This window comes from Pocillopora damicornis, chromosome 8 (genome assembly GCF_964200805.1).
Source record: "Pocillopora damicornis chromosome 8, jaPocDami1.2, whole genome shotgun sequence".
Lineage (NCBI taxonomy): Eukaryota > Metazoa > Cnidaria > Anthozoa > Scleractinia > Pocilloporidae > Pocillopora > Pocillopora damicornis.
In genome coordinates this window covers 20,856,599-20,884,580 of record NC_142677.1, presented here as the reverse complement: position 1 = coordinate 20,884,580, position 27,982 = coordinate 20,856,599, and the positions used below count along the sequence as shown (strand labels likewise).

General features: G+C 36.7%; 3 protein-coding genes and 1 long non-coding RNA gene across 5 annotated transcripts; 2 read left to right on the top strand and 2 right to left on the bottom strand.

Moving 5' to 3' along the window:
• Positions 1-198: 198 nt before the first annotated feature.
• Positions 199-8,848, bottom strand: LOC113668647 (protein MFI). 2 transcript variants are annotated; one of them, XM_027184583.2, is made up of 13 exons: positions 8,625-8,848; positions 8,319-8,371; positions 7,440-7,528; positions 6,923-7,076; positions 5,027-5,356; positions 3,976-4,068; positions 3,320-3,373; positions 2,596-2,746; positions 1,972-2,108; positions 1,709-1,773; positions 1,074-1,247; positions 895-950; positions 199-435 (listed from the first exon to the last, which is right to left on the bottom strand). In XM_027184583.2, the coding sequence occupies exons 1-13, from the start codon at positions 8,683-8,685 to the stop codon at positions 380-382; spliced, it is 1,473 nt and encodes a 490-aa protein (XP_027040384.2). In that variant the 5' UTR covers positions 8,686-8,848; the 3' UTR covers positions 199-379. The 2 variants fall into 2 exon arrangements, with proteins under 2 accessions (XP_027040384.2, XP_027040385.2); XM_027184584.2 differs by having other exon boundaries at positions 8,451-8,625.
• Positions 8,849-9,114: 266 nt separating this feature from the next.
• On the top strand, positions 9,115-10,929 carry LOC149041785 (uncharacterized). Its single transcript, XR_016188961.1, has 2 exons — positions 9,115-9,223; positions 9,687-10,929. It is a non-coding gene; the product is annotated as an uncharacterized LOC149041785 (long non-coding RNA).
• Positions 10,279-24,401, bottom strand: LOC113668599 (armadillo repeat-containing protein 2). Its single transcript, XM_027184531.2, has 17 exons — positions 24,012-24,401; positions 22,107-22,227; positions 21,181-21,924; positions 20,014-20,116; positions 19,060-19,235; positions 18,246-18,296; positions 17,708-17,853; positions 17,074-17,173; positions 14,862-15,002; positions 14,304-14,390; positions 13,715-13,811; positions 13,485-13,607; positions 12,380-12,493; positions 12,121-12,253; positions 11,932-12,012; positions 11,691-11,770; positions 10,279-11,219 (listed from the first exon to the last, which is right to left on the bottom strand). Exons 1-17 carry the CDS (start codon positions 24,233-24,235, stop codon positions 11,050-11,052), a joined length of 2,691 nt encoding a protein of 896 aa, XP_027040332.2. The 5' UTR covers positions 24,236-24,401; the 3' UTR covers positions 10,279-11,049.
• Positions 24,402-24,445: 44 nt separating this feature from the next.
• LOC113668565 (anaphase-promoting complex subunit 4) lies at positions 24,446-27,397 on the top strand. Its single transcript, XM_027184490.2, has one exon. It carries the CDS (start codon positions 24,464-24,466, stop codon positions 26,750-26,752), a length of 2,289 nt encoding a protein of 762 aa, XP_027040291.2. The 5' UTR covers positions 24,446-24,463; the 3' UTR covers positions 26,753-27,397.
• Positions 27,398-27,982: the final 585 nt, after the last annotated feature.

Here is a 27,982-nt window from a genome sequence, read left to right as displayed (position 1 = left end):
GCTGATCCAAATTCATTTCCCACCCCTTTCAGTCTATTAGGAACTCATAACTAATCCGAAGCGGAATTTCGTTTAGAAGTTCGTCTTTCGGGCACAGAAATGCTCCGTTCAGAATAGTTTTGAAGAGGATAACGGCTGTCTTTGAAACTGTGCAACGTTCAAATATATTTATATAAATGGATCAGACTTCTTCGACTATTTTAATAATTTTTTTTTTTAATCACGCTGATTCTGCATTATTGTACACTACACACTCGCATAAATACTTACATTTTATGAACTATAATTACAGAAATACAAACTATATACAATTTTTACTATCACAAACGCGATCTCATAATCTTTCACAATAAATAAAAAGCCACATTGAAATGTTTTGTCATCTAGAGAGTAGCGTCAGTGAGAAGGGATCATCTGGCAAGAACTTGGTTTGCTCTGCAAAATAGGAAAAAACAAAACACACAAATTAAAACTTTTATTACAACCATTTTGAAAACACTGATGACTCTTGCAATCTAATTGGCTCTCAGCAGTGCGATTTATTCACGAATCACGCGTATGTTGTCAGGCCAAATTGCACTTCCCTTAGTTCAATTACCATTATAAACAAGTCTATAATGTGATTATTCTATTCTAAAGCTTTAAACTGAAATCTTGCTTCGTGTCCCTTCCGTCAGCTCCTCTACCAATCACGTTTTGGTCAATGACATTTTCCAGAGCTAGTTTTCCCTCGCTTGATAACCCTGTTAGTTTCGAGTTCTTGTAAGTTTGTTGGTGAAGCAAAACCAAAGCAACCCCGGATTACCTTTGACGCTCATTCGAAAATTGCTCTATAGTGAGTGATTATCACAGAGCGAAATAAAAATAATTACCATTTAATATTTTGTTACTGACCTGTTAAATATTCTGAGCCTGCACTTGTGGCAATCTCTTTCCAGTCAAACAAATATCTTAGGAGAAATAAACACAGACATAAGCAGATACCCTACCATACCTCAAGGATCAAAAATGCTCATACTACAAAAATGCGTGATATTCACCACTATACGGAGAAATAGATGTCATAAACTTACTGGTCAAAGTTAAGTCCGTTGGTCCACTCCAGGAGTTCATCCACTTCCCAATCTTCCACAGCATCCTGCCCACGCATGTCTGTGATTGTTAGCATTCCTTCAGCCACTGATTGTACAACTTGTTCAGTCTCTAAGTCATTTCCACCCTGTGTCTTCAACATTCCCTCTCTGTACCTGAATAATGACGCAACATGAACATGTGCAAGTGGTTGTCTCTTCTCATAGAGAAGGAGAGGATCCTGGATTTTTCTTTGGGAAGGGTGCACGGGTGAGGTAAATAAATTTACAAGCAAATAATGAAGAGGAAGGCTTTTGAACAGACCATAATATAAAGCGAACTTCCGAGAATACAAAGCACGGACTGCACGGTGTACAGTGGACTCTTGCCCTGCGGACACCTCGCTATTGCGGACAAGAGCCAGGCCCTTGAAATAAACTCCCGCACACCCCTCGCACCCCTCCCCTAAAAACGCCCTACAAATGCTACAATGTATGTGGAAAGAGTCAAATCTCAACCATTGGCTCTGGGGTACCCTAACAATAGCAGTTCACATGTAACCTTGAAAATAAATAAATGGTAAGTTCAATAATCACTGACAGTAAGCTTTTCCACTAAGTAAAATGCACTGTCTTACATCTTTTTCATCCATTCGACTTTTTTCCGTTTGCGCTTCTTTTCAAGGTCTTGTTTCCTTGCAACCTGCAGAAAGTGAAAAAACAAGTGACTAAGTATTTCACTTCAACATCTTGGGTGAGCCTTGAAGACAGGAAACAAACCACTGACTTTAACCTCAGTACAATCCCCACATTTCTGGTGACATTTCTGGGCCTACAACTGTCTACCACCCTGCCACACCTGGCTCAATTTTCAGCCTTACTTGCCACCATGCATACTAACCTTGTTATGACTAAAACTTTGTTTTTTTAGCGTTGACTCATAAACAACTGGATCCTGATCAACTCTTTTCATCACTCTGTCAGAGACAAGCCTCCAGCCGTTGTTTTCCCACCTCTGGTACCAGCCTGACATATCATCTACCACAAAATGCCAATTTTCAGTTTAAAGAACTTCAGAGCATTTTTTATTCAAAATGTGTCTTTATCTCCCATCAAGAGTTTTTTTTAGCCCTATCTTCAACTTCAATGTTTGATATGTTCACAGGTGCTTTAAAATTTTCAAAATAGCTTTCAAACCCTCCCCCCCCCCCCCCACAAGCTGCAAAAATAACAGCTTACAGCTCCTTCATGATATTATTACAGGAGCAGGTACAATATGTAGTAAGGGGCCAAAAAGTTCACTAAATCTAAACTATGTTCCCTCTAGGACTAGATTTTTGACAACCAGTCCAGTTATAAGGATTTTCTCTGTACTCTAAGACATGAAATTAAACTTTAGTAACTTAGTGTATTTCGACCAAATTAAAAAAGATTATTTACCTATATTAAATTAACCTTCCTTATTTTGAATTTCTTCTATCTACCTTGAAGACCCCAAAACATAAACCCTGGCCGAATCGCTCACCTTCCTCCATTGTTTGCCCTTTGTTGTGCACAAAATTCACTGGAAGTCTCTTAGTTGAGGCTTTAGTGTAATCTCTTGGTGCATTAGCGCACATGTCAACTATGTTGTGGTGAGTAAAAATCTTGTAGTATATGTTAGGAGGGAACTTTTCCTAAGAAATAAAAAGAACACACACATAGAGTCAATCAATTACTTCATGAATGTCTATAAAATGTAATAATTAAGTCTAATTTTTATCAGTTGATTGCCTACTTTTAAGGATGACAGAAGGAGTTTGAGTAACCCTTGGCTCAAAAAAAGGCACTGTCTCAAAATTGTATTGAACAATAATTTTGTAAAACTGGTTAAATGTTGGCCACTTTCCAATGACAGAACATCATTCCATTAGAAAATCATTTGATCAAAGTACACAATGCTGTTCTCAGTGAAAATAGAACACTCAGCAAGCTAGTTGAAATACAGGACTGGAAAAAAATAAGAAACACTCAGCAAGCTAGTTGAAATACAGGACTGGGAAAAAATACAAAATCTATTATTTTGTAAATTTCACCTTGAGGACAGGATTTATATTAATGACTAACTAGTTTGGAGCTTCTCCCAGTGGGAAAGTGATTAAAAAAAGTTGCTTGTCCAGCAGGAAAATTGTCTTAACCCTGACAAATGGATGACAGCTTTAACAGTATGTTGGAATGGTCAACCCGATACATCTTTACTGATCACTTACTCCTGCCAGCCTAAACTTAATGTGTACCCCTGCTGCAGCATCTAAAAGCTTGGCCTATAAAGAGAAAAAGATAGAGACTGAACATTCGAGTTTAAGTTCAGGTTTGATTCACCACCACAAACTTTACAAAAAAGTAGTTTTCAGTTATAAAAGGGGTGAGAAGGCCTCACCACCACAAACTTTACCAAAAAGTAGTTTTCAATTATAAAAGGGGTGAGAAAGCCTCAATAAAACTCTAGGGCTTATAAATATTAAGAGGTCCCCTAGGCAATTCAGGAGTTTCGACTGCATACTGCTGGGCTTCTTCAGGTGATCATCGCCTGAAGAAGAATAGCAGTAAGCAGTCGAAACGTCACGATCTACATCACCCATGACTACATCATGAGACAAACAAAAAACTTAGCTTTTATTGTTATTCACCACAATGAATAACCACAACCTTTTCCACGGAATTCAGAAGTTATTAAATTGTTTTATGAATGAATTAATATGATCAGGTAATGAGATTAAAGAGCATGGAAATTTCTGATTGATGGTCTTTTAAATTGTGGGTTTGTTGATTTTTTTGGATTGTTATTTTGATTTGTTGAGTAATTTGAAGAGAATTGTAAACATCCTCAGTCTCCTTAATTATTACCCATGATTACCTAACATACCTCTCTTGGGTTGATACATTTCAACATTGAAGATGGGTCTCCCCGACATTTGAAGTTGATCAGATCTCTGTAGTATCTGTATACTTGGATGTCCTGAACACAAATTATTATAGAGACAATTAATTTCTCCATGGTGTCAATGATGAAAACATTCTGCAAAGTCTTGGTATGTTTATGTAGCAGTTAAATTTTGTTAATAACATAACTGTTACTTCAAGTTACAAAATGATGAAAACTGACCTGCCCTTGCAAACACATAAATTTTATACAAGAGAATAAGAGGTACTATGGATTAAGTTGAAGAAGAAGACAATTTAGGAAAAGGCATAGGCCAAAGCTAAAAAAAACTTAGAGCCTGATAAGAGCCTACAAATAAAACTGCCACTTGTTCTTGGTCAGGTATCATGCAATCTATTAATACATTATTTTCCTTGGAGGCACACCTGGATACCCAAGGCAACTAGCTTCATTTTTGTTTCCAGGGAACTTGTAGTGAAAACTTTGTTTTCTAGGGAGCTTTCAAGAGACAATGGCAGCTCCGATCTCTGAAACAAGTCAGGTATTCACTCTTTCCCCTACAAGCAGGTCTTTGATTTTTATCAAGTTATACTCAATTCAAAAGAAATATTTTCATCTCTTTACAATGTACCATTAGTAAGCAAGTTCTCTATACTCTTCTCTATACATTTCTCATTGTACTTACAAAGTGAATTTTTCTAATGAGCAGGAGTTTTTTAGTTTGCAATCATTTCATTAATTCTCATTACCTTTCTGTTTGATCCAGGGGTCATACTATTGGGAGAAATTATATACTTATCACTCTTAGGGGGTTAAAGAGTTAAATCAAACCAACAGGACTATAACACCAAAATCTTTAAGCATTTCCCTCCAAAAATATGAAAGTTAAAACTCCTCAATCTCTAAAAACATTTTTAATGCCCATGTCACTTCCAGACACAAGATGTTCTCCTTCCTCTTATCATCATCCTTGGAAGTAATGGTCATCACTACAACTATTTATCAGAATCAAAAAATTTATTATTTTGCTCACTATGTGCTTTCTCCAAGATCTCTGGATAATCCTTGCTGCCTCTTCTCTATCAACAACTTTTTTCCTTGCTGGTTCTTCTGAATCAGCTGTACTGGCCCGTTGCTGGACACCTCCAGTTGGTGATAATCCTCCATCTGTGGTAGGAGGGGGTGGTCTTGGAAACACTGATCTCAGTAATATAAAACGCCACCACCTTTGGATGAGAGTAGCACAGAATTCTGTGTATGACATCAGTCTACATAATGGGCCTTGTTGTGCCACTGTTTTCTCACAGTATTCCTTATATTTATTCTTTGTGATTGGCAAGGCATTGGTAGGAATTTGGTTACCCTGTGAAAATTTGACAAGGCATGTTTCAGTTATTAAAATTACTATTGAAAATTCTTCCCTGGCTACATGATAACAATATGATTAATTCAAAATAAATTTCAGATTCACGAGAAAACTTAAAAAGACGGTTTTTTGGCATGACTCATGCCATCATCAGTTAAATTTGTTGAACTGATGACTTTGTTTTCACATGTTACATGTAAATTTATATTTAAGACTAGAGCTAAGAAATTTCTGTTAGAGTTATGAGTACTTTGATCTGATTATTTCTGTCTCTCCTGTTTTCTGGATGTTACATATGTTTGTGTTGGACAGAGATACCTTAAATATCACTTTGTGGTAATCTCTTTTATTGAATGATCTACAGATACTTCTATATCATAGTACTATTTATCATCAATAATTATTTTAGTTTAGTTATTTTGTATTGTATATGCCATGAATTGCAATAAATAAAAAATAAATAAATAAATATGATATAAGTTTAGATCAGATACAATACATGTATTTGAAATTAATATCATTTATTTATTTTAAAATAAATGGTTGAAGTAAACAATAGAACCTACATATGTTACACTTACCAAGTAAATCTATGTGAACAAACAATCACAGTTAAGTTACATCAGAGCATTCAGCTCTGCTTGCAAGCAGCAAATGTACAATGTCTTCTTGAATTTTAAGCAATTAAAATTGAAGGAGACATTCTACAAGTGTTACATTTGCGTATGCTATTGTTTTGCCCATTGTAATTTCAAATATTGTATTCAACTTAAAGTTCTAAAGTATCTGTAACATATATATTAAGCAACTTAGTCAACTGTGTAACACATTAACTTGATGATGGCACAAGTCATGCTGAAACATGTCTAAAAAGTTTCCTTGTAAATCTGAAATTCATTTTAAATACAATAATAGTTATAAGAATTAGATTAAAGGGAAGGTCTTCTTGAACCATTAGCTTCACTTCTGGTAGTCTCTATGGAACACCCCCTGCAATACTTCTTATCAAAAATAAACAAACTGAAACCCCGTTCACACCAAAGCTTCAACATGGTCTTACAAAAGCTGATTTGTTAAACACCATTTAAAACTCTTTTCTTCAAAGAAGCTCCTAAAACCAACGTTTGTCAACTCCAAATCAGGCACATTGAAAATGCAGGTTTAGTGACTTATTCAAAACCTACAGAAAACTCAGTTTTTCACTTCTCTTTTCCTGATGTTTGTTCAGTTAAACCCAATTTAACTAAACATGTTTACTGGTGTGAATCGGGTGTTGGTTACTAGTCAGATGTTTTTGGATAGTATGTTCAACCCCTCCAGTTCTTCTTAACTAGAGTAATAAGCAGTTTTTCAGGTACAAAAATTAATAAATCATGTTTTAAGCTGTGGACAAGGTAAGAAGTGATGGACTAATTTTCACAGACTAACTGACATTGCACTTAACCTGTAAAAATCAGTTGATAATTTCTTTTTTTCCAGTTGTTACTGCTTTCAGATTGCCATTGCACAGTCAAGAACTTGATGGCATTTTAGAACACACATTGTTGGCAATCTCTGCCTCACCTTGAAGAGTCTCGATGGCTGTGGTGTGGTATGTGGAACCATAGGAGTAATGGTCCTTACATCACTTAGCCTTGATGGACTCTGCACAAATCTACTACCAAGGGCTGTGGACATCACACTTGCATTTGGATGGAGAATTCCAAACAGCTTACATCTTCATTTAACGAGAAAACATGGAATAAATAATCATGGGACATAATTACATTTTTCAGTACAGCTGGAAGTTTGTCAACAGATAATTTTTTGATATGTAGCCTTGGCTCACAGTATGCAAGGGTGTAGTTAATAGGGTGGGGAAGGGGTTCTTGGGTGCCTGTGACTCCCCTTTCCCCATCCTTTGTAAGCCTTTTTTCCAGTAAAACATGGCATGGAGGATTCACATGACAATCTGGTGAGTACCCTTTGTTTCACACAGAATGACCCATCCTTTAAAAAGTCCTGGCCATGACCCTGGTATATACTATGATGTACAAAGAAAACAATTCAAAGATGTACTTGGTAAGGACCATCATTTAACCTTGTAAAATGACCTCTCCATACTCGCTGAATTTCTATGCTGGCAGCTATTTTTACATCTTCTTCATCTGTCTTTCCTTGAATCATTTTCTGTTGACAAATTTGTAGATATTCACAAAAAGTATGCAAGCTGTATTTTGACCAGTGGAATACATAACATGTATTGAGTTGATCTTCAGGGCTTTAAGCTGCAACTAAACAGGGATTTCAGATAAAGAAGTATGGAAAATTCAGCCCTTGACTGAGAGCAAAGAGCCAGGCACTCTAATTTGCCACTTTTGCGATGCAAAGCTTCAAAGCTTAGTCGGTAGTTGCACACAATTGTCCATGTCTATATGAGCCTGAATTATTTCAGGCTTTTCATTCTTCAATGATGTACATTGCCTATAACCTATCATAATCAATTTATCATTTGGCAGTAAACATAAATATTGAATATAACAGCAATCCAGGTACCAGAAAGTTTAAAATAAATCAACTTTTGCTTTTGAGGTTTCAAAATCATGGATTCTCCTAAGCTACACAGGACATCACAATTCTACTAATGAACAAAATACAGCTTTGCATGTACACTGTGGTGGTGATCAAAGATTCCTCGTGGGGGTAAAAGACGAAAAAGAATTCGTATCAAATATTTTTTAACATCTATCTAGGGATATATGAGTATATTATTGGATGTCGTAAGAATATCCACCCTTACTCAGTTATAGTAAAAAATTTGTATAATGGGTTTTTCAGCAATTTATTGGATCAATGTTTTCAATGAAGTCCTGAATTTTCCTGAATCGATCTTCAAACTGAAACAACGTACAGTTTATGGCTCTGATCAAGGCTCGCAACTTTTTATTTCAGACTTTATCTATTTAGATAACAAACTTACCCATCTTTCCGCTTTTGTTGCCAAAGCAAACTTTACGTCTCTAGATGTAGATCCTGCAATGAGTTGAATTTAAGAAAGTTGCTTAACTCAAGTTGAAAACAGAAGTGTGAAAGCTCACTTCAAGGCACTCACCTTATAAGCCTACCTCATTAAAACTGTAAAAGACAGCTAAGTTTTCTTGTTGTCATTTCTTACTTTATGGAAATTACAATTTAAAATTACATTTAGTATTTATTTAACAAGGCAAGAATAAACAAGAAGTTGGAAATTATGCACACAAACAATTATGTGGAATAACTTTGTCACCTGGTAAATCAGTTTTGCGCAGAATCCAGAGGGCATCTTGACGACTCAGTTTGTCAGACATGATTAATATTTTTACCTCTATCGCACTAGCTAATCAGAGTTGAATATCATTCTGAGCATTTCCAGGGAAAACTATCCTGACTTTGTGATAAATTGTTAGTCATTTCGACGCAAATTAATAGGTCTTCTCACGCCGTAGCAACAGAACAACCGCTGATTGTTTTGTGCGCGAACCGTGGGCAAAGAGGCTTAACTGTGTAGGGTAGGGTTCGTATTCATAAGAACATTCGTATAAGGTATCAATTGCGGACCTTTTCATGATAAAAATAAAGTTTTCAAGACAAGCAACTGAATATTTTTACATTACAATATAGAAGGAGAAATTAAAAAAATGTTGTCTTTGATGTGCATTCATTCTAAGACAAAAAGCAGTAACAACCCTCCCCTATCCCCACATAATTCCTACACAATCTGTTGACGCGCAATTTTTATTGCGAGAAAACTGAAAACAGACTGTGATGTGATGTGGTCAACGTGAGATGTGGCCCTGAAAGCTCTGCTGATTGTTGTCGAGTGTTGACCTTCTGTTGTAGTTTTTGGTGAGAAATATTTATACAGTAACATTTAATCCAGGATATACTGAAATTACGTCAAAACTTTCGCCTTTCACTTAAAATATTTGACGGCTGAATTTCCTGTTCTCTGAATGTTTTCGCCTCTGATTCTCTACCCTGGACGGAGATTTCCCATCTATCATCAAGCATGCATCATTTAAAAGGCTTATCGTGGGATTCTCGCATCTGATTTACTTCTTTCGATTTTTGGGGGGGGGGGGGGGGGCGACAAGCGGGGATTTGGAAAGGGTGGGATCCTTATTTTAAAAACTCTCTTGTAAATCTCCGCACCCTCCCAGTAGGCAAATGCTCTTCCGTTTACTTCCTTCCTTTTACCAAAGGATCGGAGCCAGCGGTTCTTGTGTAGTGTCAGGTACTCCACCACTATCACACAAAAGGACCTGTAATGGAGTTTTGCAAGATTACTGAGTGATCATGTTTTCTTTAGGTCAGTTTTCATCACTGCCATGCAATGACTACCAGTCTACAAATTAAGAGAGGAATTCCTGAGACAGATGACTTGCTTCACATTAGCCATGCGATGTCATCCAGCTGGATGGAATTGGCAGAAGTGTTAGGATTTCATGAAGCAGAACTAGCTCAGCTCACAATAGATCATCCTGACAGCTTTGAACAGTGCTATCAAATGCTTGTGAGGTGGTTACACAAGGGAGGATCACAGGCTAATTATGAGGTGTTGGCTAAAGCTTTGAAACATCCTCTTGTGAACAAACAAGATCTCGCTTTACAATTTTGTTTCAAGACGAAATGCTTCACTCTGTAGGTTGTCCTCACTAAACATGACAACAAAAATACAAAAATAAAAACTTTACAAGATAACAGATGAACTGTTACCCCAGAAACTTCTCTTAGAATACAGCAACATCAATTAAATTAAAGATTCAGGGGATTTCATTTTTGTAGTAAAGTTGAATTCACAATTGATAACTAGTGTAGCACAGTTAAGTTGAGAAAAAATTCAAAAATAAGGAGTTAAAAAAATGAGGAGTTGCATAGTATGGCCCAACAGCAAAAACAGCATTTGATCTCTTTATTTATTTATTTAAAATTCTCTCTTTTTCACACTGTTCTAAAGATAATAAATAAAATTGTTTCTGAGTTTACATAAAACCACACAAGGAGAACTTTATGAAGTCCTTTTCAATACTCTTTTTACAAGTTGTCCAGTGAAAATCTTAACAAAATAGGAGCTCTTTCATACAGAGATGCAAGTTATAAATTAAATTTGAGAAATGGGCTGTCTTCTATGGCTTCTATCTCCTTTGGTAACCTTATTCAATAAACTAGACAAACAAAAAGCTTCGTAGGACTTCTTGGGGGAAATCAGAATCCAATTTCCCACAAAGGAATGTCTCTCCTCGCTATTCCCTGTCAATCCACGCAAGAAATAAGTTAAAATCATAATGTTGACAGGCAGAAAACTTACATATACGTCTTGGTATGCCCCCAATATTTTCACACGAGGACTGATAGTTATATGAAAGGTTGTTATGTATTTATAACATTTTGTATGGGATGAAATTGAGGACAATGTGATGCATTGTCATTCTTGAATGATATTACTATACACACCATCTGTGAATAAGATTGGTTTGAAGGTAGAGATCCACATGTATACCGTAACAATTTCCTTCAGTATAGCTGTGTTAATGCAATAAAAAATTTGTAAGTAAGCGGATGGTTTTTGTCGTTGAATGACACAACTTCTTCACAGTTACCTGTCTAAAATTTAGTTTAAAGCATGTTGATCCCAGTCTCTGTCTACAAGACTGGTGTGAGCATCATGCTTGTTAATTACTAGGCAACTCCAACGGAACAAGGTCTGTATGATGCGACTTAACTCTGTGAAGCAGGTGCTGCCCCACAGGGACAAACTGGCTTTCCCACATTTCTCTTAACATGTCTGGAAGGTTTGATTCCACAGCATCTAATTCACTTGAATCAAGAGCAATATCCTCATCTGAAAAACAGTTCAACAAAACAGAATATTGATCTCATTGGTGATTACTTAACTTGTGTTTTAATTTGTCATCTGTTAAATGGCCATTGTAACTAAACCCAATTTCAAAGGATGCTTTAGAGTCACTCAAATTTGTTCTCAAAAGATCCTAACCTTCATTACATCTTTGTATGTTCAACATTACAGTAAACTGTATAAGTTTGTACTCAAGCTAAGTGGCCCAACCTGAGCTTATCCTGGTTTTCATTGCATGTAGTGACCAGGAGTATTATTACTCCTCCCTCACAGTATACCCCTGGATGGAGAGAAGCACTGAGAAAGTAAAGGTTTTCACCCAAGAACACAACACAATGATGCCGCAAGGTCTTGAACCTCAGACCTCCTCCTCAGAGTTCAGCCTAGTAACTATTACACCACTGCATCTCTGAAAAATTAACTCCCATACTGTCTTATAAAATTCACAATCCTTACCTAAATATTGTGCAAGAATATCCATTAATTCTAGTGCTTCCTGGTCACCAAATGTTTCTGATGAGCTGGTTATCTTGTCACTTTGAAATGAGAAGAGAAAAAAAGTAATAAAATACTGAAAACTGTATTCTTTACTTTCTTGGTCATCACAAGCTCAGTTGTGAAAAAAAAAGCAAATAAAATTTCAGGTTTTGCTTCTATTATTACTATTAAAGAGTATGAATGGTACTAATGGACCTACCTATAGTTCCACAGGATCTGGCACACCATACTTGACAACTGCCAATCATGTTTACCAAAGTCACGTAACACATCAACCAGTCTGAGAGGTAAAAACAGGTTATCCTCGTATTAGTCAGGTTATGAAAAATTTTAAAGGATGCCACAACATGACTGCAATTAGGAGAAGACTCTAAATTGAACAACTTACTTTTTAATTCCATCTTCCTCTTTCAGCTTTGGTTTGATATTCTCATCAATCATCAGGTTAATTAGCACACCGCAGGCTGTGAACACTGTTTCCCTCTCACCAGCATCCAATAGAGCAATCATGATTTCATCAACTAAATAGTCAAAGGTGGTGAAAAGTGTAACATCAGAGAGTGATCTGTAAAACTTCAACAACTAATGTGGACAGAAAGGTCAAAAATCTCTGTCATACTTGAGTAAAATAAGATGTCAACTTTTACCTTTTTGCTCTGCCAATAAAGTTCTCACTTCTTTTGTTCTAGAAAAGTTCCCAAACACACGAGTTGCTTCCACCATTGCATCCATGTTCTCCGGCATTAACAACGAAATTAGCACTACCACAGAGTGAGAGAGAGAGAGAGAGATGTTAAAACAATGCAAGAAAATTATACATCATACATAAACATCAACCACATGAGACTTGGAACTACATATTTAACCCTTTAAGTCCCACTAGTGACCTAGACAGAATTTCTCCCTATACTACTGGTACAATATTTTTAAGTAGACTTGTAAGTAGTAAGAATAAAAAAAAATATCAATTGGGGATTACTGGTTCATCCAATTTCAAATTCTCCAAACTAACATCATATGACTTGTGTGGCAGACAGAAAGAAGAATTACTAATGATATCTTGGGAGTTAGAGGGTTAAGGCACTCTCAACAAAAGCACAGACCACATAAAAAAAGGAATAGAACAAAACCATATTTGCTTGTTTGAATCCAATCCACACAGCACAAATGATTTTCTTAACTTTAACTGTCACTATTCTGTGACTTTTGATGATTTCAAAAATAAGTTAAGGGGGTGCATTTCTAAAGGAACGTGGTGCTGCATCTGTTGGGGGAGGGGACTATAAGATAATTTGAATTTGTCAACTGAGTTGATAATGGTAACTAGCCACCCTAAAAAGTTTCTAATAAACAGCTGTGAATATATGAAAGTCATATATTTGAACTGCAGATAAAGACATGAATATGAAAGCGATCTTCACCAGCTTCCAGTTGGCTTGTAAGCTCAGTTGGTAGAGCACTGTACAGTATCACAGAGGTCATGGGTTCAAATCCCGTGCAGGCCTGAGTTTTTTTCAGGCCTTCTTTCACTACTGCTTAAGTAGTGTTCATAACTGCAAAGATCACTTTCATATTCAAAGTTTCTTAAGATGACATTTCAAGCATTAGCCCTTCATCTGGATGAATAACTTGCTTTGATGATGGGCTAACACTCAAAGTCAGATTTAGACACTCTTTACAATAGCCAATTTCTATTTTCAACATGGTTGATATTAGACCAAATTATACTTGTATTTCAAATAGTTAACTTACTCTCTGTGATTTCAACTTGTCTCTGCTGTACAACACTTTCAGCACTATTGTAGTAAGACAGATTGTTCAGAGTTGATACTGTGTTCAGAACAAGTTCTTCGCTGACAAGTGCATCCTTTACATCTGTAAAGATCCAAAGAAAGTAAGAGATAATCCTATTGACAAACACCTGATGAAAAAGGGGTTGGCATGATTAAAGGTTATACCTTTCCTCCATTGAGTGAACTCACCAAGAATCTGGATTAAAAGGTCAACTAATGCTTCATTAGCAGCAATCCCTGCACCAGCCTCTGCATTGATTGATAAGTTGGCAATTACTCTGATAGCCTGAAAGTTGAATTTGGTTCAATAAGATGACATTGTGTGCAAAAAAATATTATGAACTTTGCAGTATGCATTAATTGGATAATGATACACTTCTACTTGAAAAGACCTCTCCTATGTGTACATTGCAATTTGCAGTCAGAGAAATAGCAACAAAAATTTGAATTCTCCACATATAATGTCTTTGTTTACTCCATGAAATATTCTGTAAATTGAAACAAAACAAAACAAAAACCTGTCACAAGGCATGAGTTTTCTCCCCACACAAAAATTAAGATATTCCCTTCAAACTTAAGGAGTTTAATAACTCCACAAAAGTTGATTGTATGCCCATGCCTGCTAGGCAGCAAAAATTAAGAAAAAAACACAAAATTTCACTATTTCCTTTTCTGCTAAGAAGTGTAACATGCAGTTGAGCTACAAGTCCCAACCAAGATTTGTGACATCTTTCTTCAATCACCTTACTCTGACTGTGATATGATTCAGAACACTTACCTTGATAAGCACATCTTCATTCTTGTTAAGACCTTTGTTTTCTCCATTAATCAAATTTTCGTCAGCTGTGGGCCCATTTTTCAGCACCTTGTAACAATTGAAATTAATTAAGCACATGCACTAACCCATTATTGATCAATGACCTAAGCAGGCAGTCTACTGATCACATGCAAGAAAGCAAGAAACTCAACATCAAGGTCCAATATATGTTTAGTCTCAAACTGAATTTCATGGTGCAAAACACACCATCTTGTTTCAGTAGAGCAATTTTCAACAAAGTGACAAAAGTAATTCAAGATTGTACTTTGTACTTTGATTGGTCCAGAAAACTTGTCTTATCTTCTTAGCCAATCACATGCTAAACAAAAAACAATAGCACTTTCCTGTACTTCAGGAAGTTTATTTGACATGTTTTCACTTTGAGTCCTCATTGGCTTATGTTCTGATTGGTCACTCGGATGACTTTTCACCAGTTTTGGTTTTGACTCTCAACTGAAAACTGGTCTATAATACAAATTACAGTAAAAGTACAAGTAACTAAAATTACAAATTCCACACCTCCAGCTCAAGGTTGAAGTATGACTGCATGACAGAGAGTAACACAGCCATAAATGCTTCATCAAAGAAAATGGCTTCTCTGACTTTCTCACTCTTAGATGTTAAGTTACCAAGAATGAAACAGACCCGGACCACCAATTCCTGCAAATTTCGGGACAAAATAAGAATAAAGTTATCATTCATTCAGTACTGTATGTACATCATTTCCTCTGCAAGAGTATCTGTGCTGGTCCAAGAGAGAAAAAAAGTACTCTGTTATTCAATTGCAAGTTCAATTTTTCAAAATGTGAACTCAGTTGATTAAGTACTAGTGTGCATAAGATATTTTGCATTTTCTCATTGGAATTACGGTCAACTCGCCGACGGACCAACTCGCCGACGTATAAAATCGAGTAGAGACGTCGGCGAGTTGGTCGTCAATCCAATACAACTTATTAGAAGTTAAACATACAGAAAAGTAAACGATATTTAGTAAAAAAAACACTGGTGAACATCTAACAGAAGCTTAAACATTGGTGAACATTGGTGAACATCACCAATGACTATAACAGCTTAAGACGCGAACGAGTTATTGTGCGACAACAACACCGTAAAGACTCATCATGTCAATCGCTCATATTTTTTAACGAAAACTTGGCTTTCTAGACGAGATCTTTAGTAAAAAGCATTTCTTTTTATTTGCAACAAAGTGTATAAGGATCTCAAGGCGAATAAAGCGAAGTAAACATCACCAATGACTCACACAACTCATTGGCGTCTACGGCCAATTTTGTTCATTGGCGACGTTAACGTCGCTTTATTCGCCTTCAGATCCTTATAAACTTTGTTGCAAATGAAAAGAATTGCTTTTTACTAAAGATCTTGTCTAGAAAGCCAAGTTTTCGTTAAAAAATCTGAGCGATTAACATGATAAATCTTTACGGTGTTGTTGTCACACAATAACTCGTTCGCGTCTGAAGCGGATGTAGTCATTGGCGATGTTTACTTTACTTTATTCGCCTTGAGATCCTTATAAACTTTGTTACAAATAAAAAGAATTGATTTTTACCAAAGATCTTGTTTAGAAAGCCAAGTTTTCGTTACAAAATCTGAGCGATCAACATGATGAGTCTTTACGGTGTTGTTGTCACACAACTCGTTCGCGTCTGAAGCGGATGTAGTCATTGGCGATGTTTACTTTACTTTATTCGCCTTGAGATCCTTATAAACTTTGTTGCAAATAAAAAGAATTGCTTTTTACTAAAGATCTTATCTAGAAAGCCAAGTTTTCTTAAAAAATCTGACCGATTGTCATGACGAGTCTTTACAGTGTTGTTGTCACACAATAATTATCTCGTTCGCGTTTGAAGCTGTCACAGTCATTGTGATGACTTTACTTTATTCGCCTTGAGATCCCTATAAACTTTGTTGCAAATAAAAAGAATTGCTTTTTACTAAAGATCTTATCTAGAAAGCCAAGTTTTCTTAAAAAATCTGACCGATTGTCATGATGAGTCTTTACAGTGTTGTTGTCACACAATAACTCGTTAGCGTTTGAAGCTGTTTGAGTCATTGGTGATGTTTACTTCCCTTTTTTCGCCTTGAGATCCTTATAAACTTTGTTGCAAATAAAAAGAAATGCTTTTTACTAAAGATCTTGTCTAGACAGCCAAGTTTTCGTTAAAAAATATGAGCGATTGACGTGATGAATCATTACGGTGTTGTTGTCGCACAATAACTCGTTCGCGTCTTAAGCTGTTATAGTCATTGGTGATGTTCACCAATGTTCACCAATGTTTAAGCTTCTGTTAGATGTTCACCAATGTTCACCAGTGTTTTTTTTTACTAAATATCGTTTACTTTTCTGTATGTTTAACTTCTAATAAGTTGTATTGGATTGACGACCAACTCGCCGACGTCTCTACCCGATTTTATACGTCGGCGAGTTGGCGTCGGCGAGTTGGTCCGTCGGCGAGTTGACTGGTTACCTCTCATTGTAGAGACACTTAACCCCTTAGCTCCCAAGATCTCATTAGTAATTCTCCTTACTGTCTGCCATACAATTCTTATGGTGTTAATTTGGAGAATTTGGTATTGGATCAACTATAATCCCCTAATTGATATTTTACTTTATTCTCGTCACTTCTATGCTTGATATTGTATTGATATTGTAAGGAGAAATTCTCTCTTGGTCACTCATGGGAGGTTAAGGGTTAAACAAAGAGCCTTTAACCTGTTTCTTTTCATAGGCTGATAGGATCTTGCTCAGTGCTGGAAGCCAAGCAATTGAGTCAACCAATTCACTGCAGCATTCTGTGTACAGTGTTAGTTTACTATAGATAAAATAAATAACTGACATTAGCCTATGAAATAAATTTAGAATTCATGGCCAACATGACTCTTACATGAGCTAAAAAATTGCTGACACACAATGAAAGCAATTCCTGCCTAAGTACAAAAGGAACTTGAATGACTTGTAAATCTTCTTGGATATGTAAGTGTTCAACATCAGCTAATAGCTATTTGCTTTAAAAGAAACTTTTGCAAGTTAACCCAGTGGACCTTAGGAGTGACTAGCTTTAATTTTTCCTTATAATAACCACCCCAAATTGCAAACTAAGGTCACAAGAAAAAGGAGATGATTACCAACTAAAGAAACACTTGATTGTTGAACAAACTCTCCTTGTCAGCATGTACAGAGAACAGTATGGAGAATATGCATGCTGATGTAAAGGTGAAAAGGGTTAAGAAGAGTGTACTGAATAAATACAGGTTTGTGTAGTAGTTTGAAAAGTATTTTGTGGAAAAGCCAATCAGAACCACAGGTCACCATCTGTATCACACATTTGTAGCAATTGCAACCTCACCTCAATGCACGGCATACATTCCACACCACTTCACTGTCAGATGAATATGGTCCCAAAACTATTGCCAAGTTTCTAACTACACATGTGCTAACAAACAGCTCTCTGGCTCCAGAGACATCAGCAAGGTTCCTTAGTGCTCCAGTTACCTGTAGAGAAGCCCCAACATTTGGTCAGAGGTATTTTAACCACGTTTGAATTGACTTTAGAGTAGGCAGTAAGTGTTTCTGTCAGTATCTCAAACCAAGATCTCAAATATGCTGTTAACCCTTTAACTCCCAAGATCTGATAGTCAATTCTCCCCTCCAGCTATTACATATTTCCTTTTAAATTAGTGATGAGAATTTGGTGTTGCATCAAGACTTCAACTTCTACTTGATATATTTGAGTATTCTCATTACCTGTTTGCTGGATAATGTATGGATATTGCAGGAGAAGTTAGATGTTCATCACTTCTGAAGTTAAAGTGTTAATTCAAACTATAAGCCGCAATAAAAACAAATGTCAATAATAAAATACTAAGAATAATCTTTAAAAATACCTGAACCAGCAAACTGGCAAACTGTGAATTCCCTTTCATGGTCATTAACACCTGTCACAAAACAAAAATCAGACACCACATCAAATTCTGTTTCATTTCTCAAATTACATGAGACAATGATGCACAGTAATGTGAACTTAGTGATGGTAACATGATTATAGATTCAGAAGAGTAGCTTCCACCTGCTATGTAATAAAGAGAAAACTGTTCTCTTAAAGGAACGTATAAATGTATGATTCTCAGAATGGCCAATAAGGATTGTCAGTGATAATCCTTTATACCCTTACATCAAGGTATTTAAATTCTCCAAACTCTGCTCTTAACATTTCTTTTGGTACTGACAAGTAGAATTTTTTTAACAACGACAGCATCTTAGCTAGGTGATCATTTCCTTTATTCTGGTGATTTTAATTAATGCGTTACTGTAAGGAGAAATTAGATGTTGGTCACTCTTAGGGTTTAAAGGATTAACCCTTTCACTCCCAAGATCTAATAAGTAATTCTCCTTACTATCTGCCATACAATTCTTATGATGTTAGTTCAGAGAATTTGGTATTGGATCAACTAATAATCCCATGATTGATATTCTTCTCTATTCTCATCACCTGCCTGCTTGATATTGTATTGATATTGTAAGGAGAAATTCTGTCTTAGTCACTTGTGGGAGTGAAAGCGTTAAAAAGAGGGTTCTAAAAGACACTATCAATACATTAAATTTACCATAACAAAAAGTACTAAGGAGAGGAAGACACTACCACTGATGAAATGCTGAGGAATTTTTATCAAAATCACCAAGATCACCTGGCAAACTTACATCTTTACTTATAGTGTCAAGAATTTGTGCTAAACCCTCGATGCCATCCAGAGAGACTAACTCCTTTTGAACTGTGTGATTATTGCTTGAAAGATGTTTAATAGCTCCAGCAGTGTAAACTAATGCATCATGGTGATTTCCTATTTCACAGCTTTTCACAGTGTCTACCAGACTCTCTGGAAAAAGAAATACAAAAAAAATTCTGTTAACTTTTAAGATTTTCTGCAAAAAAATAGGGGCTGTCCTGGTGTACCGGTACACGAGGGAATTCCTTTTGTTTTCATAACCATACATGGAGTTATGACGCAGTTCGTTAATGTTTCCTTCTTTTGTGTACCGGTACACGAGGACACAACCAAAAAATAAGTTGCACAGCTGCCAGTACTTAATATACTAAACTGGTTTATCTGATACATATGCATTATTGAGCAAGTGCGAGGTCAAGATGGCTGGATATAAGCCAAGTTCTTTTTTGCATTTTTAAGGACCTACACTTTGTCTCAGTCCATAAAAACGCAAGAAAAAAGAAACAAATGAGGCAAATATCCAGCCATCCTAACCTAACAGGCTTTTTCAATAAAGGATTCAGTGTATGGCAAAAATGTCTTCAATGATAAGAATCAAGAATTACCTTTTTATTTTGAGAGCTGGGAAGAAAGCCCACTGCTTTTGTAGCACAATAAACTTACCAGAGTAGTTCATGTTTTCTTTGTTTTGACTGTCTTTTGCTGCTTTTTTTCAACTTTATTGCCAACATTGTTCAAAAATTACAAACTAATTTTTCTTGCGCTGGATATGAGTGGGCAATCTCAAAAACAAAAAAAGCAGAAGCTTGTGCCCAGAATTTTAACCACTACAAGTTCTTACAGATATTTAAATTGCACAATGGAAATAAAATTACACTGGGCTCAACAACCATTCTATAAACAACCAAATAAAAGGTTCTCATCTTACTTAAAATGTCTTCTTCCAGAAATAACTGATCATTTTTCTCTGTTTTTGCCACTTTGTAAACCACCATACATACATTGGTTAAATTGTTACCAGTCACCTTCATCTGCAATGAAAGAAAATCAAGAAAGGTTGAAAAAAAAAATGACAAGGCTATTTCATCAAAATCTCAAAGCAGAAGCAAGGTAAACATAAAGTGATCAAGCCGAAAGGCTCATCCAGCCAGAACTTAACCCTTAACACTCTAACATCAGTATGCATATTCTCCATACTGTTCTCTATAAATTTCCTATGCTATTAACAAGAAGAATTTCTCATGAAAAAATCAATAATGTTTTTATTTGGCCATCGTTTCCTTTCTTCTCATGACCTTAACCCTTTGACTCCCAGAAATGATTTACATGCAACTTCTCCTTATAATTTACACACATTATCCAGTAAACAGGTAATGAGAATACTTAAACTTATCATGTCAAAGTTGTCATCTTGATCTAACACCAAATTCTCATCACTAATTTACAAGGAAAAGTCTAACAGCTAAAGAGGAGAATTGACAATCAGATCTTGGGAGTTGAAGGGTTAATATTCAATTCAAGGCTGACACTATGAGGAGGAATTACATACAATATATGCTAGTCACACATAGGGATAAAAAATTTGATTAATGGGTAGGGTGCTAGCCCATCCCAGGTACCACTAACCGCATGTGCAAGAGTTTTCAGCTCACCCCTCCCTTGTGGGGAGGGCTGTGCATGAGTTACTTGCATATATGGACTTGACCATATGCAAGAATTGCAAGAGCAAGAAACTGTTCGTGAGGGAGATAAAACCAGTTGTTTACAGTGAGATTTAAACCGAGAAAAACACAATGTATCATCTGGTTAAGAGTATTTGTAAATGTCACCATGTCCACCAGTATTTCATCAACTTTCTGTGAGTCTGTGACACTTTACTGAATACACATAGGTGGAGATAGGCACTGTAAGGGCAAATAGGCTTACCCAAGCACACCATGAGCAGCCTACGACTTCAAACCAAAAATCATGATCTGAAGTCCAGCAAGGTGAACATTAAGTAGCCACGTCATCCAGGGGGATAAAGATTGCGGCATACAGTCTGTGATTAAATTTTCAGCCTCACATTGAATGATATAATCATTAAATCACTCACCGCAAGAATTAACCTGCCAAGTCTTAAAAGCAACCTTGGGTCACTGAGATCCAAGAACTTAAAAACTGTCCGTAAAATTTCTCCTCTTCTTCTTGCAGAAAAACTTCCACTGGCCTTTCCAATTAGGCCTTTCTTTTCTAATGCATTCCATAATTTTAAACAGTCTTGACACAGTTCTTTCATATTTTTCTCTGCAAACCTTTCCTCCATTTGAGTGAGAAGTGGCTTGACATTCTCTTCATAGTAAGAGACAAGTTCATCTTTTGGTTTATCATCATCTGCTTGAGATTTTTTCCTCCTTTTATCACCACTACCACTCCTCTCTGCTGATTTTTTCCTTCGCTCTGAAGATGAACAACTCTGAGCATCAACTTGTTCATTTCCAACCCCAGTAGGATCACCTCGCTCCAAAGGACCACTTTTCACACGAGTGACAGAATCAATAACAGGAGAGCAGCGTTCTTTTGGTCCACTTCTAACTCTTCTTGAACTAACCATATCTTTTGACACTGTTGGTGGGGTAGGGAATATTTCTGATGAGGTACGCCTCAGAGGCTCACCCATATGAGGCGGAGTGCCAGAAAAAGACCCTCTTTTTGGAGGAGATGGAGAAAGTTCTGCTCTTGCATCTCTGCCTTGTCCTAGTGCAGCTTTACGAAGCTTCTGGCTGAGTTTTTCAGCATTTAGGTCTTCACCAGAACCTGACAAAGATGATCTTAGGGGTCTTCTGGATTTACCCATGGGCTAAAAGAAATAGTTTTTATTACAATACAGCTTAAGTAATCAAACCTTCACAGATATTGCAAACCTAGAACCCTAGCTAGAATGTCTTGGAGGAGTGCTGTTATTTTTAACTGTCCTACTTTCTCTTGTGCAATGAAAGACAGACATGAAAATTATAAAAATTATGTGCATGGTCTACTCACCACACCAGAGGGCGGGGAGGGAACTGGTGGCCCTGGAAGCTGTGGAGCATCATCTATAGGAGTTAACCTCCTCCCTGATGGAGGACACGAGGATTCTCCTTCAGACTGGTAGCTACCTAAGCTGTAAGAAGGAAGTTTGCAGTGGCTTAAAATGGTTTTATTTCTTAAAATCAATAACTTGAAAGATTGAAGATTCAACATTTCATTTGTTGGTTTTGCATTGTGCTCATTCCAACTGCTTTCTTTAGAATATTAAAATTATCTGCACATTTAAAAGTGGCTGAATTTTTCTGTCCTTCCTTACTCAAGAGCTACATTGTCATTTCTTGATCACAGGTTCTTTAAATTAAATAACCTCTTTCTTTCCACTTTTTTGGTTAACCAGTAATGTACTACCAATGGCATACATATAAATGGAGTGAAGAATAAACACAACTATCTGAAATGAATTTAGCTAACCTCATGAATATATATCATCATGATCTTATTGTACAAATTGCTGAGTATAAACCAGGTGCTACCACATGCAACCCTTAAACTCTTGGAAGTGATTAACATGTAACTTCTCACTATAATATCTAGACATTATCCACCAAACACATAATAGATAGATAGATAGATAGATAGATAGATAGATAGTTTATTTAAATATACCAAGCAGCCTTGCGGCTGAATTGCGTATATTACAATAATGTAATTAAATAAATATATTATATAACGTATATAAGAATATTCAAAATTATAAACAATTAAAAAATCTATGAGCTAAAACCTATCTATATTTAAAAGCTATATTTACATTATCTACATAGGTTTCTAGGAAACGGTCGTTAATTAACTGTTGTTGTTATATTTAATGGTGGAGGCCATCATGAAGGTGTTTTTAAAACGGTTTGTCCTCCACCGGGGGATTTCGAAACGCCTGTTACATCTTAAATTGTAATAAGAATACTTAAACTTATCAAATGACCCTTAAGTTCCCATACAACTATTTGATACACTTACTCCCTACATCTCAATATTGACACTTCTTTTCACATTATTTTAACTATGAGAATTTAGTGTTAGGTCAATCGATATCTAATAGTTTTATATTTTTCTTTCCTCTTAACTTTTTTGCTTAACAATATATTACTATTGAAATGAGAAATTAACTTTTGATCCCTCCTGAGATTGAAATAGTTGAACCCTGGTCTACCTTGTTCTGGGGTTGGATAATACTTAATCAAACCAATAAATTAGAATCTCACAGGTGTAGAGATGTTCGTTTCAACACTTGGCTGAAGGACAGTGTTTTTATGCAACTGGTAACCATGTTCACCACCTAACAACTGGGAACTGTTATTAACTAAAGGTATTATAATCATCCTTGATCAACTCAGATTTCAGAGGAATGACCTTCAACCCTGATATCCTTAATAATAAATTGTTTACTTTTGCATGTAGAGAATTACCCTATGGTTTTAATTGTCCCACAAATTTCTAGACAGTTTCACACTCTTTGATCAGGTCTTTTGTTGATGTTTTGGTTAATACAGGGTAAAAGAGCATTTTTTGCACCTTCCTAAGCCACACAAATTAATTTCCGTCAACGACTTAAACACCTGTGTGCAAAGCGTGGTTACTTTTGAACTGTTTGCTCTCAAGAATCGAGAACAGGTCATAATGTTTGTGCATATTCGAAAACAACTACAGAATTCGAATTTTGCGGTCAAATATCAGCCATTAACATCCAAAGACCTCATTAAAGCATATTCTGACTTTTCAATTTACTATATTTACAATAAACAAAACTATAATCAGCAAGAATAATAATCTACATTTGCAAACAGTTCTGTCCCAAAAATAAACATTCGTAAGCTAGTCGGTGATGAAGTGCTGTCAAAAAGAATGAAGCACGATTACCTGAATGCAGACGGCGGCCTTCCTTCGTAAGGCTTCACAGCACTTCCTCTGAATAATGTTCTATTGGATTCTACTGGTGTAAAGGGCCTTTTCGTGTCCAAAGGACGAAGGGAAGACCTAGCCTCAGAGATAATATTTGCACTCGTTTGCCCGTCGGTCGCATAGAATGGCCGGCTGGAGGTTTTCTCGCCTCTCCGCGATTTCTGCGCTGGTGTTGGATCCATCAATGCCTGGAAAAGTTCAGCTACATCCTTCCATCTATGAAAGGTAGACACAATATCATGAACATCGTCAAACGATATTTTGTAGTTTCCATATGTTCAATTTTTCCTTCGTTCCTAAGAACGCCTTGGCCGAAACTCGGTAAACTCGTTTTCGTGCTTGAGCCTCGTTCCTGCGTTCGAATGCGACAGAAATCTTTTAAGTCAGCAGTCATAATTTTCAATTAGAAAATGGCGGGAGCATACGGATCATTTAGGCAGCTCGAAGACAAACCATGTTCTGCTGAAATTCTCTATCAAAAATGGTCGCCAAAGATGGATTTGCTGGCTCTTGTGACAGTCGAGGGAGAAGTTTGGTTGCAAAGGTTGTCGTGGAAGCGAGTGTGGCTGATTTCCGCCGCTGAAGGTCGAGCTGTATCTGTGGCTTGGAGACCGGACGGAAAAATCTTAGCTGTTGCTTTCATTGATGGGAAAATCAAGTTATTCGATATTGAAAACGCTGAATGTGTTCACAAAACTGAAATAGAATCGACGCCTATGTCCTTGGATTGGATAGAAGAAGGAAAAGAGAAGGTGTCAAATGACGAATCAGCTGAGAAAAATTTGTCGTTTTTCGTGGAAAAGTCAGAACTTTATCTGCCTTCGATTTCTCATCTACCAAAATCCACAGGAGCTCTGTTTTACAAAGAAGTCTCACAAGAGGGCTCAGATGATCATAAAAAAATGAAGTGTCTGCCTGACGAGTTGAGCGTGTTAGCCATCGGCGATGATAAAGGGAAAATTCATTTATTTCTCTATGGGATTTTTCTCTGTGCTTCTCTTAATACAGTTGATGTCTTGCCAAAGCACTCTGAAAGTGAAGTCATCAGTATCAGTGTGTCGCATGACTTAAGGGTGCTCTCAGCTGTTGTCAAGACATCTGTCCCAGGATCTGATAAACAAGTGGTGACACTGATATTGTATGACTCTGGGTTACTGTCATCAAGGTGTCTTGAACTTGCAGTAGTTGCCAAGAAAATGGGTGAGGTCACCAACTTGATGGATTACTTCGATAACACCTTGCAGGCCATGTCTGATGCTTGGGAAGACATACTTCTGGAAATGGACACTAAGTTGACAGAGTTTGCTGCTGAGCGTTTGACAGCTGGCTCAAGTGTCAGTGGTGAATTTCTGACATTGCTCACTCGTGGTGTGACCAGCCCTGAGTTGCAGACTTTCCTTATCCATGATCTGACAGAAAAAGGCCTCAAGAAGCTTGGTCATAGCATTGAAAATTCTTATTCTAGTATTCAAAATTTGGCACTGAAACACTTACAGTGTGTGGCACAATCCCTGCTGTTTCATATCACGGAGATACATGGAATGTCACGATGGTTTGAGCAGTTTGGTGAATTGGGTCTTTCTGATTTTGACATCCAAGCGGCTGTATCAAGTCTTGGCTCCATCATGTTGAAAACACAAGAGCTTGTCTTAGTAATTGAAACCAGCCTCAAGAGCTTTAAAGCATTCTTTCAATGGCTTTACTATATTATACTGAGTTTGTCTGATGCAGAAATTCCAGACTTTGTGAAACAGAGAAGCCAGCAAGAAATAATGCTTGTATCAAACTTCATTCAAGATCAGCTTGTGGTCAACAGTCAAGGAAAGTTTACCTTGGAGAGAGTTGGCCAGTACTTTGATCCAAAGCCACTTACAGTGAAGCCTCCATTTGGAAACAATGACTGGGCCAAGTTTGTGGAGAATCATCCAGCACTGAAGTCAAGTCCATTGCTGATACCTGATGAGTCAACAGAGTCACTGGTCATTCTTTCTGGGAAGCTCCATGGACACCTTAAGAAGGTTTTCACTGAACCAATTAGTGTCATTAGCAAAGCTATCTCTTGTTGGAACTGTTCTCCACTCTATGAGATGAGCAAAAGTGAGCAGTCACCCTTTTGTTTAGCACAGATAGGAGGTCCTTTACATCCACTTTTGGTCTTCCCTGATAGAAATAAACTGTGTATTATTTCTATCAAGGCAAATGAGCACAGATTGTTTTTTGCAAGGATTTGTGTTGATCATTTACCATGTGACACTAAAACAATGAAATACTCATTCTTGCATGTCATGTTCTACGACTCTGAGTATTTAACTGTTTTGCTTCAGCAACAGGAAGTTGATGGCATTAGTGGTGATGATGATGACAGTGAAACAGAAGGGACATCAATTTTGGCTCAAGTTCCTTATCAATTCCTCGATGATAAAGACTTTGTAGACATTGCTCAAGCAAAGCAGACATACATCAATCAGTTATCTCAACCTTCAGGAATTACTGTAGGGTCAAGAATTACTCATTATCGAAAGCTGATTGGCATGAAGGCTGGGTCTTTGGCTGTCAGTGGAACACGTAAGGTGTCATGTGTATTGTCAGCTTCACAGAGAAATGTTCGATTGTTTGATATGGATGCCGAAGATGATGAAGCAGATGATGATGAACCTGAAAATGAAGAATTAGATAATGCTTTTGAAGAAAAGCAGTGAGAAACAGCAAGTCTTTAAAAAAGCCTAATACTATAATGTTTATTTAGCTTTGAAATTTACGCAATGAATGGTGACCTTGTTTGGTTGCCATAGTCTTCCATTATTTATGCCAAATGATCCAGAACAAAATATATAGAACCATAAACTTTCCAGTTCATATTTCCTGATGAACATTTGTGGAACTTAATAGCTGTAAAGACACCTTTATGTTACATCTAGGTGAATATTTGCACATTGCTAAAGTAGTTTACCTTATTGACTTCATTAAATTTATCCCCTCTAAATTTTCTAATTATTCTGAATTAACAGCTTAATACTTGATGCTCATAAGGCCAGCTGATAATGGGGTGGAATTAAAAGTTAAATTAGGCCAAAACTTAAAGGAGAAAATTTGAAGCTACGCTAGACTTAACAAATATGTATTTGTTGGAATTTTCCCTGTATTAAAGGTGATTTTTCTTGTATCTCTTTTCAAAAGAAAAACCTAGCTGATATATCAAATTTTGAATATTCCATTTCACAGAAATTCAATTTGGATGCTATGGTGTTGCATTTGTAATAATGACCTCAGGAGAAGTCTTGTTAGGGCTTGTACTGATGTGAAGATAAGCCTTGGAAATAAACTGGAGACCCTAAATGGCAAAACAATGCTTTTGTACCATCTGAGTCAGAGTAGCCCCTGAAATTTAGCTATGCATGTGCAGTACGGAAGACTCATCAAGCCCCTATATGCTCTCTATTTCATCATTCCTTCTTGACTCATATCCTTGTTATTCCATAAGCAATTTTATTATAGGAACAACTCTGATAGACTTGCAGGAAACAAACTAGCAGTTAGATTTACCACCTTGGGAGTGAAGCTAATGTGTAGCAAAGGGTCTGAATCAGAAGAACTTCAGGGATTGTATGATAACTACGCCTTCTTAACCACCAAAAGTGATAAGTAAGTAATTTCTCCTTACAATATCAAAACCCTGAGATTTGTTGCAGAAATCAAGTGACCTCTTAGGGCCCAGAAAGAAAGGTGAACGATTTCTGGAGCATAGTCACGGCAAAAAGTTGATTTTATATGTGATATCAGTTAAAACAATCTGGCAAGAGCTATCTACAATATGGCCGTGTCCACACGTCACGTAGCCAAAAGTCACCGTAACATCACACGAGCAGAACAGTCTAAACCAACCCCGTTCCCAAGGTCCGCTCGGAGAGAACGAGAGAGGACCCTGGGAA

Bases quoted from the DNA above. Each gene is read 5' to 3' on its own strand.
- LOC113668647 (XM_027184583.2), bottom strand. From the start codon at position 8,685: ATGTCTGACAAACTGAGTCGTCAAGATGCCCTCTGGATTCTGCGCAAA. The intron at 1,774-1,971 runs GTTAGTATGCAT...CACTTTCTGCAG, and splicing joins AAAGTTTTAGTCATAACAAG to GTTGCAAGGAAACAAGACCT. The intron at 951-1,073 runs GTAAGTTTATGA...ATTTCTCCTAAG, and splicing joins AACGGACTTAACTTTGACCA to ATATTTGTTTGACTGGAAAG.
- LOC113668599 (XM_027184531.2), bottom strand. From the start codon at position 24,235: ATGGATCCAACACCAGCGCAGAAATCGCGGAGAGGCGAGAAAACCTCC. The intron at 22,228-24,011 runs GTAATCGTGCTT...TCCTTCTTACAG, and splicing joins AGGCCGCCGTCTGCATTCAG to CTTAGGTAGCTACCAGTCTG. The intron at 15,003-17,073 runs GTTAAAGGCTCT...CGAAATTTGCAG, and splicing joins CAGCCTATGAAAAGAAACAG to GAATTGGTGGTCCGGGTCTG.
- LOC113668565 (XM_027184490.2), top strand. From the start codon at position 24,464: ATGGCGGGAGCATACGGATCATTTAGGCAGCTCGAAGACAAACCATGT.